General features: G+C 34.0%; 2 protein-coding genes across 2 annotated transcripts; both read right to left on the bottom strand.

The window, feature by feature from the left end:
• Positions 1-2,044: 2,044 nt before the first annotated feature.
• On the bottom strand, positions 2,045-3,600 carry LOC129804539 (endocuticle structural glycoprotein ABD-4-like). Its single transcript, XM_055851900.1, has 4 exons — positions 3,415-3,600; positions 2,992-3,125; positions 2,582-2,756; positions 2,045-2,339 (listed from the first exon to the last, which is right to left on the bottom strand). Exons 1-4 carry the CDS (start codon positions 3,421-3,423, stop codon positions 2,250-2,252), a joined length of 408 nt encoding a protein of 135 aa, XP_055707875.1. The 5' UTR covers positions 3,424-3,600; the 3' UTR covers positions 2,045-2,249.
• A 6,517-nt stretch (positions 3,601-10,117) lies between these two features.
• LOC129801048 (endocuticle structural glycoprotein SgAbd-1-like) lies at positions 10,118-11,239 on the bottom strand. The gene is made up of 4 exons (XM_055845806.1): positions 11,225-11,239; positions 10,933-11,160; positions 10,730-10,846; positions 10,118-10,655 (listed from the first exon to the last, which is right to left on the bottom strand). Exons 1-4 carry the CDS (start codon positions 11,237-11,239, stop codon positions 10,308-10,310), a joined length of 708 nt encoding a protein of 235 aa, XP_055701781.1. The 3' UTR covers positions 10,118-10,307.
• Positions 11,240-12,203: the final 964 nt, after the last annotated feature.

Consider the following 12,203-nt stretch of genomic DNA (forward strand, 5'->3'; position numbering starts at 1 on the left):
CTTGACTTATTAAGAACCAGTGGGTAACCAATTATTCACAGAGAAAATTATTATTATTTTTTATTGATTACGTTCTTTATTCTTCTAAACAGTTAGAAAAAAAACAATTCTTTTACATAAGGGTGACCAATTAATCCTCAACGAATTTGAAAAGTTCTTTAATAGCCTAAAAGTGAGATTGTAAAGAATCTCAGCTAAAAGGTATCAAAATTAGCCTTTAATTTTTATTTATTTTTGCAAATATATTTAAGAATAGAAATGAATGTGTAAATTTGAAGAAAAAAATGTAATGACGGGAATAACTTTCACAATGATGATTAGTAGTTCAGTCGATGTGATTTAAATGCTGGGACAATATTCCACAAAGAAATTAGCCCTTCACGCAAGGCGAGTTCAGTACATGCATTAAGATTTTTTTCTTTTTGGTAGGTATAGAGGTTGTCTCACACTGGTAAAAATAAAAGGGTCAAATTGATCCTTTTCAAAAAAAATGGATCATATTTGACCCTTTGAAAGGTTCGCTTGAATCTTTTGAAATTTTGTATGCATATCTATCACGATAGATTGTGTTTTATCGTAAATTTATTACTCTTATCGTATTTCTCTCATCTAAGCGACCACTAAAAATGCCTTTTTCATTGTTTTTGTTCGTTTATTCCAGAGTTAAATAGGTGTCAAAACAGTGACCCTTTCAAAGGGTCATCGGCGACCTTTTTTTATCAGTGCATGCTGCATGTGATAAAGCGCGTAAAGCGCATAATGAAGCTCATTGGATGTCTTTCATATACTTTTAACGCCAGAAAAATGTCTGATAATCTAAGGGCGATTCTAATCTGGGACACTTGAATCATATAGAGAGTATTCTGCCACTTGCCACTCCATAGAGTGTCCTTGAGATATGATTTAATCCTAAAGTTTTTTTCAAAGATTCAACTAATTTATTTTAAAACAACTTGATGTAAAAGTGCAAATATTTAATGATTTAAGAAAGTCCGCTGCTTGCTCAAACTTGGAGGAATTCGAGCACTCTACGAATGAGCCTTACCCATTATTTTTGCTCACTTTTTCTGAGAATCATCCATGTCACGATATCTTGTCACAAATATCCAATAAGAGCTCTAGAAAAAAAAAGAGTCAAGAGGTTCAGTTGAGAAAAAAAAGTGAAGAAATTGCATTGAGAGAATGAAAAAATGTTAGTGTGTCACGATCGTTTGATGCTTTAAATTTGTAATTATCTTCAATTCACAGGGGAGTGATTTTTTTCTCTGAATCCATTTGCTATTTACATATATTGTACCCCCTTGACAAAAAGTCTTTCCTAATGTTTGTGCAAATATTGCATTGATTGAGATTGAAGAACTTTGAAGATGGTTTAAAGTGATTTTTCGTTAAAGTTGGAAGCAATATTGGGCTTATTTTGGAGATGATACATTGGAAGAATGCCATCTAGCTAATCTAAGCATTAAAGATGAACATAAATTTTAATGTTTATCCGAAGAAAAAACACTTAATTAATTATAAGAAAAATATTTAGATTCTCCAGATTGAAACCTTGACCTTTGAGAAAAAAATAACAAAGCTAAAAGTGCCACTTTACAATGTGTTACTCTGGTGAGAGATTGTCGTATAAAGTTGTCGATTTGCCAGCTAATTAATTTGTTGGACGTGAATTTTTTGGACAAAAATTTATGTAATGTTCCAGCAGCAGGAAAAAAGTCAGCATCATCATAAAGTGTTACTCATTCTGTGTTATCTGACCATCTTTTCTCGCAACGACCAAGTTGCGCAACATGTAATATTATTTATTTCTTTTTACTTCATCTTTTTTTTTCACCGATGATCCCAAATTACATATAACATCTCTCTTTAGACACTGTGCTACATAGTTTGTGTAGGAGAAAGTTCTCTCTGTTTTTCCACTGAAACATCTGTCGATATTGATTTTCCTCAACGTGAGTGACAATATTTGATTCCATAATAATGCCCAATTACACCGTCCACTGCTACACCTTAGCACGAAAATTCACAAGATGACACTGGGTTATTTCTTATAAAACATTTTATGTATTTTTTTTCATTTCATTTTCTTGCGATATTTCTTTTTGTATGGCAACAGAAAAAAAATTTAAATTTTTTACATCATCATCATCGTAGCAAAATTTGGTATCGCATCTGCACAGAGTATTAATTTCATATCTATAAATCTGTAAGACGTGTGTAAGATGGGTGGCGACTTGGCAGTTAATCGTCTACTTCCGTGTCTTTGCCTGGGAAGCAATGTACTGCAGGGCTTTCTCAATTGCAGGAGGAATTGGTGGACTTGTAGGCAAATGATCACCCTTTAAGGAAAAAGAGCAATCTCAATTTTTATTGTATAATATCACTATCAATCGTCAGTTTAAAATGAAAATGTTCTAAGTGCATTTGCTTAGTATCAGCATTTGTAGCTAACAACGACACCATTGCAGATGAAAAAAAAATGCACTCAGATTATTTTCATTTTGAAGAGACGATATCTAAGAGGTTTATCGTTCTTCGATAAATATCTTCGAGCAATTTGGATTGCAAATAACTGCATTACCTGAGGCACAAATCCATTCTCATCGTCAGCAGAGTAGTTTAATGTGATCACTTGTCCTTCCGGAGATGTATATGTCACTGATCCTTGCGCAATGATCACATCGGTAGCGTCAGGACTCGTAGCACGTTTAAGGGTACCCGTCTCTTGACCCTTGATTCCATTGGCAGTTTCATAACTGATCACAAAAATCAATCAATTAATTTAAATGCACTCGAACATCTTGGAAAATCGCCTGAAGATCGACAAAACTATACGAAGATCACATAAAGATCATTCATGATCTTCAGAATTGTTTATGCAAATTGAATGAGAATGAGAGGAGAAAAAAAAATCCAAGAAATTTTATGATACGCTATAAATGATTAAACACTCGATCAATCACTCGATTAGTTGAAATATGCTCTCCTCACCTGTACTGATATGATCCATCAGGTTCAATATTTGTGTCCTGACTAACAATGGCAATTGGCTCATCACGGGGTCCCTGAGGTGCTCCCAGTGCTGTCCAAATGGCCATCAGCAGAATAGTACTGCACACGATCATCTGCCCACCAGAAAGTCATCATCAATTTCACGATCAATTACATTTAAAAGAATTAATTTCAAGCTATTTAAATTTTCATGGTTAGCAATTATAATACAATCCTCCATGGATCTTGAATTGGTTTTTCAAATACGCATGTGGGAATCTCTTAACCAATAAGGTATTTTGTTTTGTTTTTCCTCTTTTCTTTCACCATGAGAATAAGAATTATTTTTTACTCTTGAACAGGTTGTAGACAAAGCACGAAACAAATTTTTAATGTTAGAAATAACCTTTATGAATTACTCACAAACTTCATTTTCCTATTTAACCAAAATATTTTTGGTGTTGAAACAAAGTGAAACTAAAGTTATGATCACACAAGATCACTGATCTTCCTTAACCCAAAATATCTACAGCTAAATTGGTGTGTATTCCAGAAAATCACGGTTTCACAGCTCAATTTACACAGAAGCACTTCACACAAAGTTCTAATGAGGGAAATGGACTTGGTGGCTCTATTTATATGATCAGCAGCATCTTGGAGGGAATTTCCATTGTACGAGAGATTCCTCCCGCCACTCAGCTATTGCACATGAATGCAATTTTTATCGGCGCAAATCCGCGCCAAGATGCAAAAGACACTCAAAACCATTTACATAGTCGTTTGTGAATAATGTTGACTAATTAACATTTGATAGAAGATAGTAAGTATGGTGCATTTTAACACTTTATGCGTGAAAATTGGTGGTGATTTTGGACAGCAATAAATCACAATATTAAGCAGATTCATTATTTATGATGCATGTCTAATTCCTTGTTGCATCAAAATGTTGCTATCATGAATTTTTAAGGTAAAGAAATTTACTTGGAATTGTTAATTGCAAATATTTCCACACCTTCACATACTCTGCATCACTGACTTTTTCTCCTCATATTGTGCTTTTTTTCCTTACCTCCCCCAAAAGTGTCTCCTTCACGATTGAGGTGAACCTCACCAATATTGAGGTGCTTATCGGAAGATTAAATACGGTAGTGTTGTTATAAATTGTAAATAGCAGAGTCACTGCTACCAATCGTGCTGAATTTCACTGAGGAATAAAATGTTTGAGACATGGCCATAAGGGGGAAATTTGTCTGCAACATTTCCTTGCATTGGTTCTCTAGATAAAAATACCATAAAAGCTTTTTAGTTCAGTTATTAACTTACTGAAGAACAAGAAATTTTAATCAATTTTTTCTATTACAAAACAAACACTAATTTATCGTGAAAATATTTCCCCCTTGGGATGAAAATGAAAATTGGAAGGTGATCTCCATCGTGGCCACCACCCGTCATGACTCCTTCAAGATGGGTGCGCGAAAAACGATCCGAATGTGGCATAAAGTGACCCAGTGACCTTCTCATTTGCCCCACACTGAAATTCTCCGGAGCAATTTAATGGCCTGGAATAATGAACTGAATGGTGCTAAATTGAGAACAAGTAAATCGTGAGTGAGATTGATCTTCGGATTCTAGCAACGGCTCAAGAGGAAGAATATTTTTGCTCACACAAAAGATTATATAATAGGTGCATTTTGTGGTAGTTTATCACAATTTGCTAAATTTTCATCCATTGTCTCATACGAATCGAGCTTTTACGTTTATACTATATTAATATAAAGTCTTAATAGAGAGTTGAGCTTCGACGGGGAATATTAAATATCTCTTTACTCACGTGGTCAGCAAAAATGTATCAATATTGTGAAATTCCTTATGAAGGACTTTATAAATCACGATCTAATTCTTTTATCAATCCTAACATTTTTCTTGAAAAGCCTTATTACGAAGTTCACAAATCTGCGGTATTACTTTTTTTTTAAAGGACAATTGTATTTTATGGCTTTAAAACAGTATCAATTTCAACAAATTTTTGTCTCAATTGTAAACCCTGATGGGGATCATCTAAATAAAATTAAAAACTTAGGGGAAAGCACGCTACCTTCGGACGACTCTAGCTTCGAACAACTTAATCTTCCTTCTATGTTCCTAATGGATTTGCCAGATTTGCCCCATGTCTTTTTCAGAACATTTGAACTGACTAGCTTAGCTATTAAAATAAAATATTATTTATAAATAAAATAGTGGCTTAAATTCATTAAAAACATATTGAGAAAAAAGAATTGTTCGAAGCTTGAGTCGTCCGAAGGTAAAGCGCTTTCCCCTATAGAGAAAAATGTGGTACTGGGGTTGCCACCCTCATTTCAATTTTTTGAGTGTGAACTGTACACGGCGATTGATGCTAACTCACTGAAGTACTGATGTTAATTTCCCAAAAGCGCGATATAACAATCTTTAGCACCCGCTTTGGGATGGTAGGAGTTGGACGTGTGAAAGGAATAAAGGATTTGGATCGGTGGGTTACAACCGTCGACAAGGTTGACATGTGTCGAATAGGTCGTACGCTCTACACAATGATTTTCCCAAAAGGTTGTAATGTAAACATATATTCATCCTTTCCAAGAAGACACGTAAAGGGTCACCTATAGTATCATTGAGGAAGCTTTTTAGGGAAAAAAGTAGAAGATGAATTAAGAATTAGATTCATGAGATCTTAAAGTTTTTTTTATGATGAATCTTCTAAAATTAAGCTATTTTCAATCACATTTGTGGATAAAAATATGGGGATTTTCACCCTTAAAAAAAGGGAAAAAATATTTCGTAAAATTATATGTAATCTTTGTGAATTCCTACTGGAGACTTACGAAATGTTCATAAATCGTATGACTCACTGAAAAGTTCGAAAAATGTTAGTACTTTTTCATAAACATTGTTCGTAACACGATCACTTAACGAGCGTTTTTTGTTCTCATACGAACATTTGTTCGTAAATGTTCGAAAAGACACAAATTTTGTAAAAATTTTTTTTGTTTGTAAAGTTTTGTCACAGAACAAAAAATGATCGTCAAGAGTTATCATGTTACGAACAGTGTTCGTAAAAAATGTACAAACTTTTCCGAATTTTTTACAAGTATTTCGTAAGTCTTCAATAGGAATTCACAAACATTTGCGAACAATTTTACAACATATTCTCTTTCGTGTAAAAATTCCAAAAAAATGCCTCGGAATGTAGTTTTGATAAATCAGATCAAGCAAACTAGACCAGATATTTGGGTAAGTGCTCTCTTCGCGGAAGAATAATATACTTAATAAGACTATATTACTCCTTGGAAATTACAAGGGGATAACTTAGTTTTTTACGATTTCGAGATTTTATTGGACTTAAAAGGAATTTTTTAGATCATATGAGCACTATGAGTCACTAAATATTAATATAATATTAGAAATATTCTTTCTAAATTTTTCAATTTGTGATTTCTTACGCAATTTTTTTTTGAAGTAGGGGGCACAAAATAGATTTATCGTTCACACATATGTAAAGCAAGGAAGTAACTCAAGCAAGTTGATACCTTGTCATTTTTATTTCAGGAACATTTGCCCATCACTTCGAATTACAAGAAGCCCATCCAGAAAAGGCATATTTTGAAGGGCAAAAATACGTAAGTGTTAATGTTTATATTAATGCTCAGACAAATAGAAAAGAAATAAATTGTTAAATTTTACCTATTGCATTTTAGGATTCATTAATAATTTTGAACGTTTAAGGAAGTTCATGAAAACATTGTATAATAATAAGTTGAAGCCCAATCAATATGTATCTTAAAAAGATCTTCATTTACAAAATACTAGACTTTGTAACTTTGGAATCAATTGAATTTTGAATAAACTCTTTTAAATTTGGGTTAAGAAACTGAGCACTGAGCAGAGTTGAACGATTTACTTACCGTATATGCGGGTGACTTATGGTTTTCAGGGGTGACCTTACTTATCCCCCTGTTGTTCGACGCACATTTTTATTTCTGGCACTTAAGGATGGTCTTCTCCGATCAAACATATTAATCGAAGCGGAGAAAACCATCCCTATGCTAGAATTAAAGAAAAGCTTACAAACAACAGAGGGCAAAGTCACCCTTGAAGGCTATAATCCGAATCCCTATACGGTAAGTAAATTGTTCAATCTTGTTTAGTTTATTAAACCATAATTGGACATGGGAGGTTGGATCAGTGAAGACCTTCTCCATTAAAGAAAAGTCTACGAACAGGAAGGGAACAAAATCACCCTCCGAGGCGTAACGCGTTTGCATCTACACTTAAGATTACTTCTTTCAAGAATTATGCACGCAGTATTGCGATATACCATTGGATCATCGTTTTCAAGTAAAAGATAGTCTCTTATTTTCTTCACGTATTTTGATAAATATTTTCAAGATTTTACTGATTTCTACTAATATTTATATGTGATTTATTGAACTGCTTTTAAGTTATCCATAAAGTTGTTTGATATTCAACACTTCTATGATGAAATCAAAGTTAAGAGTTTATTTAATTCTTGATTATTATACCATCCCGCATAGAAATAATTTTCTGGTTTTCCATATTCGTTATTTCCAGCAATTCAAAAGACCATCGAATGTTGACGCGAGGCAATTGTTGACGCTGGAGGAATGGTTGAGAAAGAAAATGTTGTCAAAAGATGAAGAAAATGCAGTGAGATGTGCAAATGTTGAAGTATTGGGTGGAAAATAAAGTACGGCAGAAGAAGCGAAAGTATAGATTTCAAATTTACGAGCAACATTACTGGGTAAATGTGAAGGTTAAATTGCATTCCATGTGGCGTCTGATGCGCTCTATGAGTCCAACTTAAGATGCAGATAACTTCAATTATGGTGCGATCAAATTGATGCTAATACTATCAGTTGCAAATTTGATATTTTACCAGCAGACACATATTAGCATGCAACTATTTAATTTTTAAAATAAATGTCTCTTGCCTTTGGATATCTCAAAATATTATTTGTATAGGGGAACCTGGGGAAAAAAGCGTGACAAATGGAAAATTAAAGAATATAATATAAAAGCTAAAGGTTATTTATTGGTTTATAAAGTAAAGAGCCCTCGCTCGACCGGTTCCTCGTCTCGACCGGCAGATTTTATTTATTCATTTTATTTATATTATATTTACTATAATAGCCGTACTCACTATGGCGTTGTTATCTCGTAATCTCCGTAATCTGTTATCTTGTTATAATTTTTCATTTATAAAAGCCGTACTCACTATGGCGTTGTTATCTCGTAATCTCCGTAATCTGTTATCTTGTTATAATTTTTCATTTATAAAAGCCGTACTCACTATGGCGTTGTTATCTCGTAATCTCCGTAATCTGTTATCTTGTTATAATTTTTCATTTATAAAAGCCGTACTCACTATGGCGTTGTTATCTCGTAATCTCCGTAATCTGTTATCTTGTTATAATTTTTCATTTATAAAATACATTACGAGAACATAACGAGATAACGAGATAACGATATTACAAGATAACAGCGCCATAGTGAGTACGGCTAATATTTTGCGTATGATCTAACAGTAATAGATTAAATTATTCCATGAATAATACGAACCAGTGACAAATTTATAAAAATTGACGAACTTGACCATCATTCAAAAATTGACCCACCGGCACTGGTCGAATCGAAGAACCCGGTCGAGTGAGGGTACTATACCTTAATTGTTTGTTTAATTACACTTTGTAAGATATGATAAAGCCTTCTTCTGGGAGTATGATCTTTTTGCACCGGTCGAGACTTGAAGTAATAATCGAGAAAGTCGAGCAGGCAACAATCTATAGATTATAGATAATTTAAAAATGAAATATTTTTCAAGATAAAAGAGACCAAGAAATTTAATTTTAATAATAGATTTGTTTTATTAACACTTTTAAAAGTCCAAAGTTTTATATGGAACTCAAATAAAGAATATAGAAAATATAAAATTGAAATTTTGAGTTTTAAAAATATTTTAGTTAAATGGTTTTAGATATCAGTTTTCAACAAAATCATTTTTGAAATTTAATGTTGATGAGGTATATTAACTAGATCCATTGAAATCCTAAACATTTTCCATTTTAGGATTTTTTGAAAGCTTTTCCTTTAAAAGGGATTGAACTTGTGACTTAGGTGATATATAATTACCTCAAAAGATTTTCTCAACATTTACGGATTCCTGTTTCACAACCGATTTGAACCAATTTATAAATCACTCAAAACATTACCCAAAATACTTTATGAGTGATATAGCGTAAGTGTGCCAAATTCCGACCAGCTTGCAATTTCGACCACCTTTTTCGTTCCTCGAATTTCCATGCACTTTTAGATTGTACGTACTCTAGAGATTATACAATGCAAAAGAATAACAAAAAATGTAGATTCGATAAACGAGATGACGTGAAAAAGATATTGAAAGAATTCTCGAAGGGCAAGGAACTACGAAAATGAAGGTGGCCGAAATAGGGCACCAAAGCTATGTCTATATTTTTATTCATTTTAAAGTGTATTAAGAATGATTTTAGAGTAAATAAAGACGGTAAACTCTTTACAAGGTTCTTATTACAACACTCCTTAAGAAGAAAGAATAAAAAAATCAATTCAAATTTAAAATATTACTTCAAATATTATTTTTATTACTTTAAAATATTATTTCAAACTTGAGACTTTGACGCTTGCATGCAACTATGCCGAAATTTGGCACACTTACCCTAATTGAATTTCGGATAAAAATTAGTTATCGGTTTTGAACCAATTGATTACCGGCTTCCAATAGGAATATTCTACTTCGTAATTTTTTTGATGTTTACTGTGGACTAGTCAAAGAATGAAATATCAGTTTTGTCACATTTTGCCCCACGTGCCCCTAATTATTGATGTGATTTTTTCAAATTGATCACTGGTGTCTCTTTGGATGTTTCAGTTAGAGGACAATTTGTATGCGAGTGGATGCCTCAAGTGGACAAGATCTGCGAATTCTTGCCATAATCGGTATCTCATTGGATATTTATTGCTGATTTATCATCCTTCTGAACATCTTTAATCGTCACTCATAGTGGGGGGATATTGGGTCAAATAAATTCTCTGTCACGAATCCATATGGTGGGTATCTCAGGAAAGATAAATACATCTCTGTTTTCTTCAATTTATTTGCTTTGAGACGAGTGGGAATTTTTTTTTATTTTATCTTACTGCGAAAGATAATCATACTGCAAATTAATATAATTTGGCATATGCTACTAATTAGCCTTATCTGCATTCTTACAAAACGTCACACGTTCTCACTGGGTCTGGGCTTTGGACTGAAGGTACTTGAGGGCACGGGCAATGGGTTCAGGAATAGCTGGAATATGACTTCCCACTGGACGATAGCCAAACTCATCGGCAACATATTTTACAGATATCACTTGACCATCGGGTGCTGTGTAGGAATATCCTCCATTGACATTCTGTCCTGAGAATTCGGATGTTTGTCCTGGCTGTAGACTTCCTTCTTCTTCACGATGAATGCCAGTCTCCAGGTTATAGCTAAACTTATATGATCCATCTGAAAGAGCGGGACTGTTGTGGAAATTATTTGGAGAGATGCTCTCAAAAGTTTGCTGCCTTGGAAGAGATTTCTGATTCTCCTGTTTAATGAAACAAAACGTTATAAATATTTGAGAATGTGAAGAAATGGTGTCAATTTTCAAAAGCAAAATACCTTTTGAGTCGCTACCACGAAGGGTTTCTCTGCAACCTGACGACTTGAGAATTTTGGTGCGGTCGACTTTATTTCAACAGGTTCAAGTGAAAATGATGAAACCTCTTTGGGTGTAGCCTGATGTTTTGTAATGCAAACCCAGAGAAAGAAAAAAGACAAATTAATTAAATAGATTTGTTCAACTCCAAGTCTCAGAAAATTACCTCAGAAGTTACTGTTGGCGTCTCAGTTGTGGATTGAAGGGCAGCTTGAGTGTTGGACCGCGATCTGGGTGAGTCCGGAAAGGGAGGAAGTTCTGATGTTGCAATTGATTCCACGGATATTGCACGTGGTTTGACTTCTTCCTCAAATGGCGGTAAAAGATCAATAGCTGGACTATCCGGAGTGGATTGTCCCAAACAACCGCACAAAATAGACACAAAAATCAGCTGCTAAAATCCACATAAGAAATCACTGGTAAATCCTTGAGGGAACTTTCCATCTGTTCACACTTACCACACAATGCTTCATCGTAGAATATTTAGCACAGACTGGTAAGATTCACAAAAATTCCCACCATTTTATACTGGCTAAAGATTTTTTTGTCTTGTAAGAAAATGTCACACTGTGAGTGTGTTAAGAAAAAATGTTGTTCAAGTAGGAAGTTGTCCTCCGATGAAGACGCACCCCAATCCACTTATAAATCTCTCAATTTCCATTCAATAAAATCCCTCAGAATTTCTCTCATATCCATCTTCTACCCAAAAATTCACCCACTTCTTTTATTTGCCACAAAGCAATGGCCACAGTACTGCTCCAAAATCTTGAACTTGAATAGAAAAAAAAACCGATACAGTTTGGAATAACACGAGTGTCAAAGGCCAACATGAAGCATCTTCAAGGCTGATATTTCAAGTCTCAATAATTTCAGTATTGGTCCAGGCTTTAAATACACCAAGAAAAATCAATAGAAAATCGTGGGATAAATGTCTTTCAACTGGTTTTCAGCGTTTTTCTGCAATACTAATTTTGGCGGGAAAATAAGACAGAGAGCTTTGGCGCACGCCACTGCACGCTAAAAGCTTCTATTTTAAACTTTCAAAGTCAAAGTGAAGATCGATAGTTTATTTCATGTTGAAATCATCTTCTCTTCCAGTTGTAGCATAAACATTTAGAGGCTCTTAAGTAATTTAAACAGCGCACAATCTTAATTTGAATTAGGGGAAGGTTTTCAGGCTATGTTTTGCATGCAGTTCATATTGCAAAAAGGGGTGGCAAAGCGTCTCATACTTTGCGAATTGTTCGAATTGCTCGTGAACGGGATTTTAATACAGTGATACTACCTTTGCATCACTTATCGTTTATCTCTTTACAACCGATTCGAAAGTCTCTCAAAAGATTGTTCAAAATTAGTGATTCCAACAACGGTTAACCGGTTTCGAAAACCCGGTTAACCGGCCAATTTTGAAGACGGTTTTAAAACCGGTTTTTAGAG

The sequence above is a fragment of the Phlebotomus papatasi genome, chromosome 2 (assembly GCF_024763615.1).
Source record: "Phlebotomus papatasi isolate M1 chromosome 2, Ppap_2.1, whole genome shotgun sequence".
NCBI classification, from domain to species: domain Eukaryota; kingdom Metazoa; phylum Arthropoda; class Insecta; order Diptera; family Psychodidae; genus Phlebotomus; species Phlebotomus papatasi.

Coding starts and splice junctions, on each gene's coding strand:
- LOC129804539 (XM_055851900.1), bottom strand. Junction 2,757..2,991: donor GATGGATCATATCAGTACAG/GTGAGGAGAGCA, acceptor TTTTGTGATCAG/TTATGAAACTGCCAATGGAA. Junction 2,340..2,581: donor AGAATGGATTTGTGCCTCAG/GTAATGCAGTTA, acceptor TTTTCCTTAAAG/GGTGATCATTTGCCTACAAG.
- LOC129801048 (XM_055845806.1), bottom strand. Junction 10,847..10,932: donor CGCCAACAGTAACTTCTGAG/GTAATTTTCTGA, acceptor ACAAAACATCAG/GCTACACCCAAAGAGGTTTC. Junction 10,656..10,729: donor TCGTGGTAGCGACTCAAAAG/GTATTTTGCTTT, acceptor TTCATTAAACAG/GAGAATCAGAAATCTCTTCC.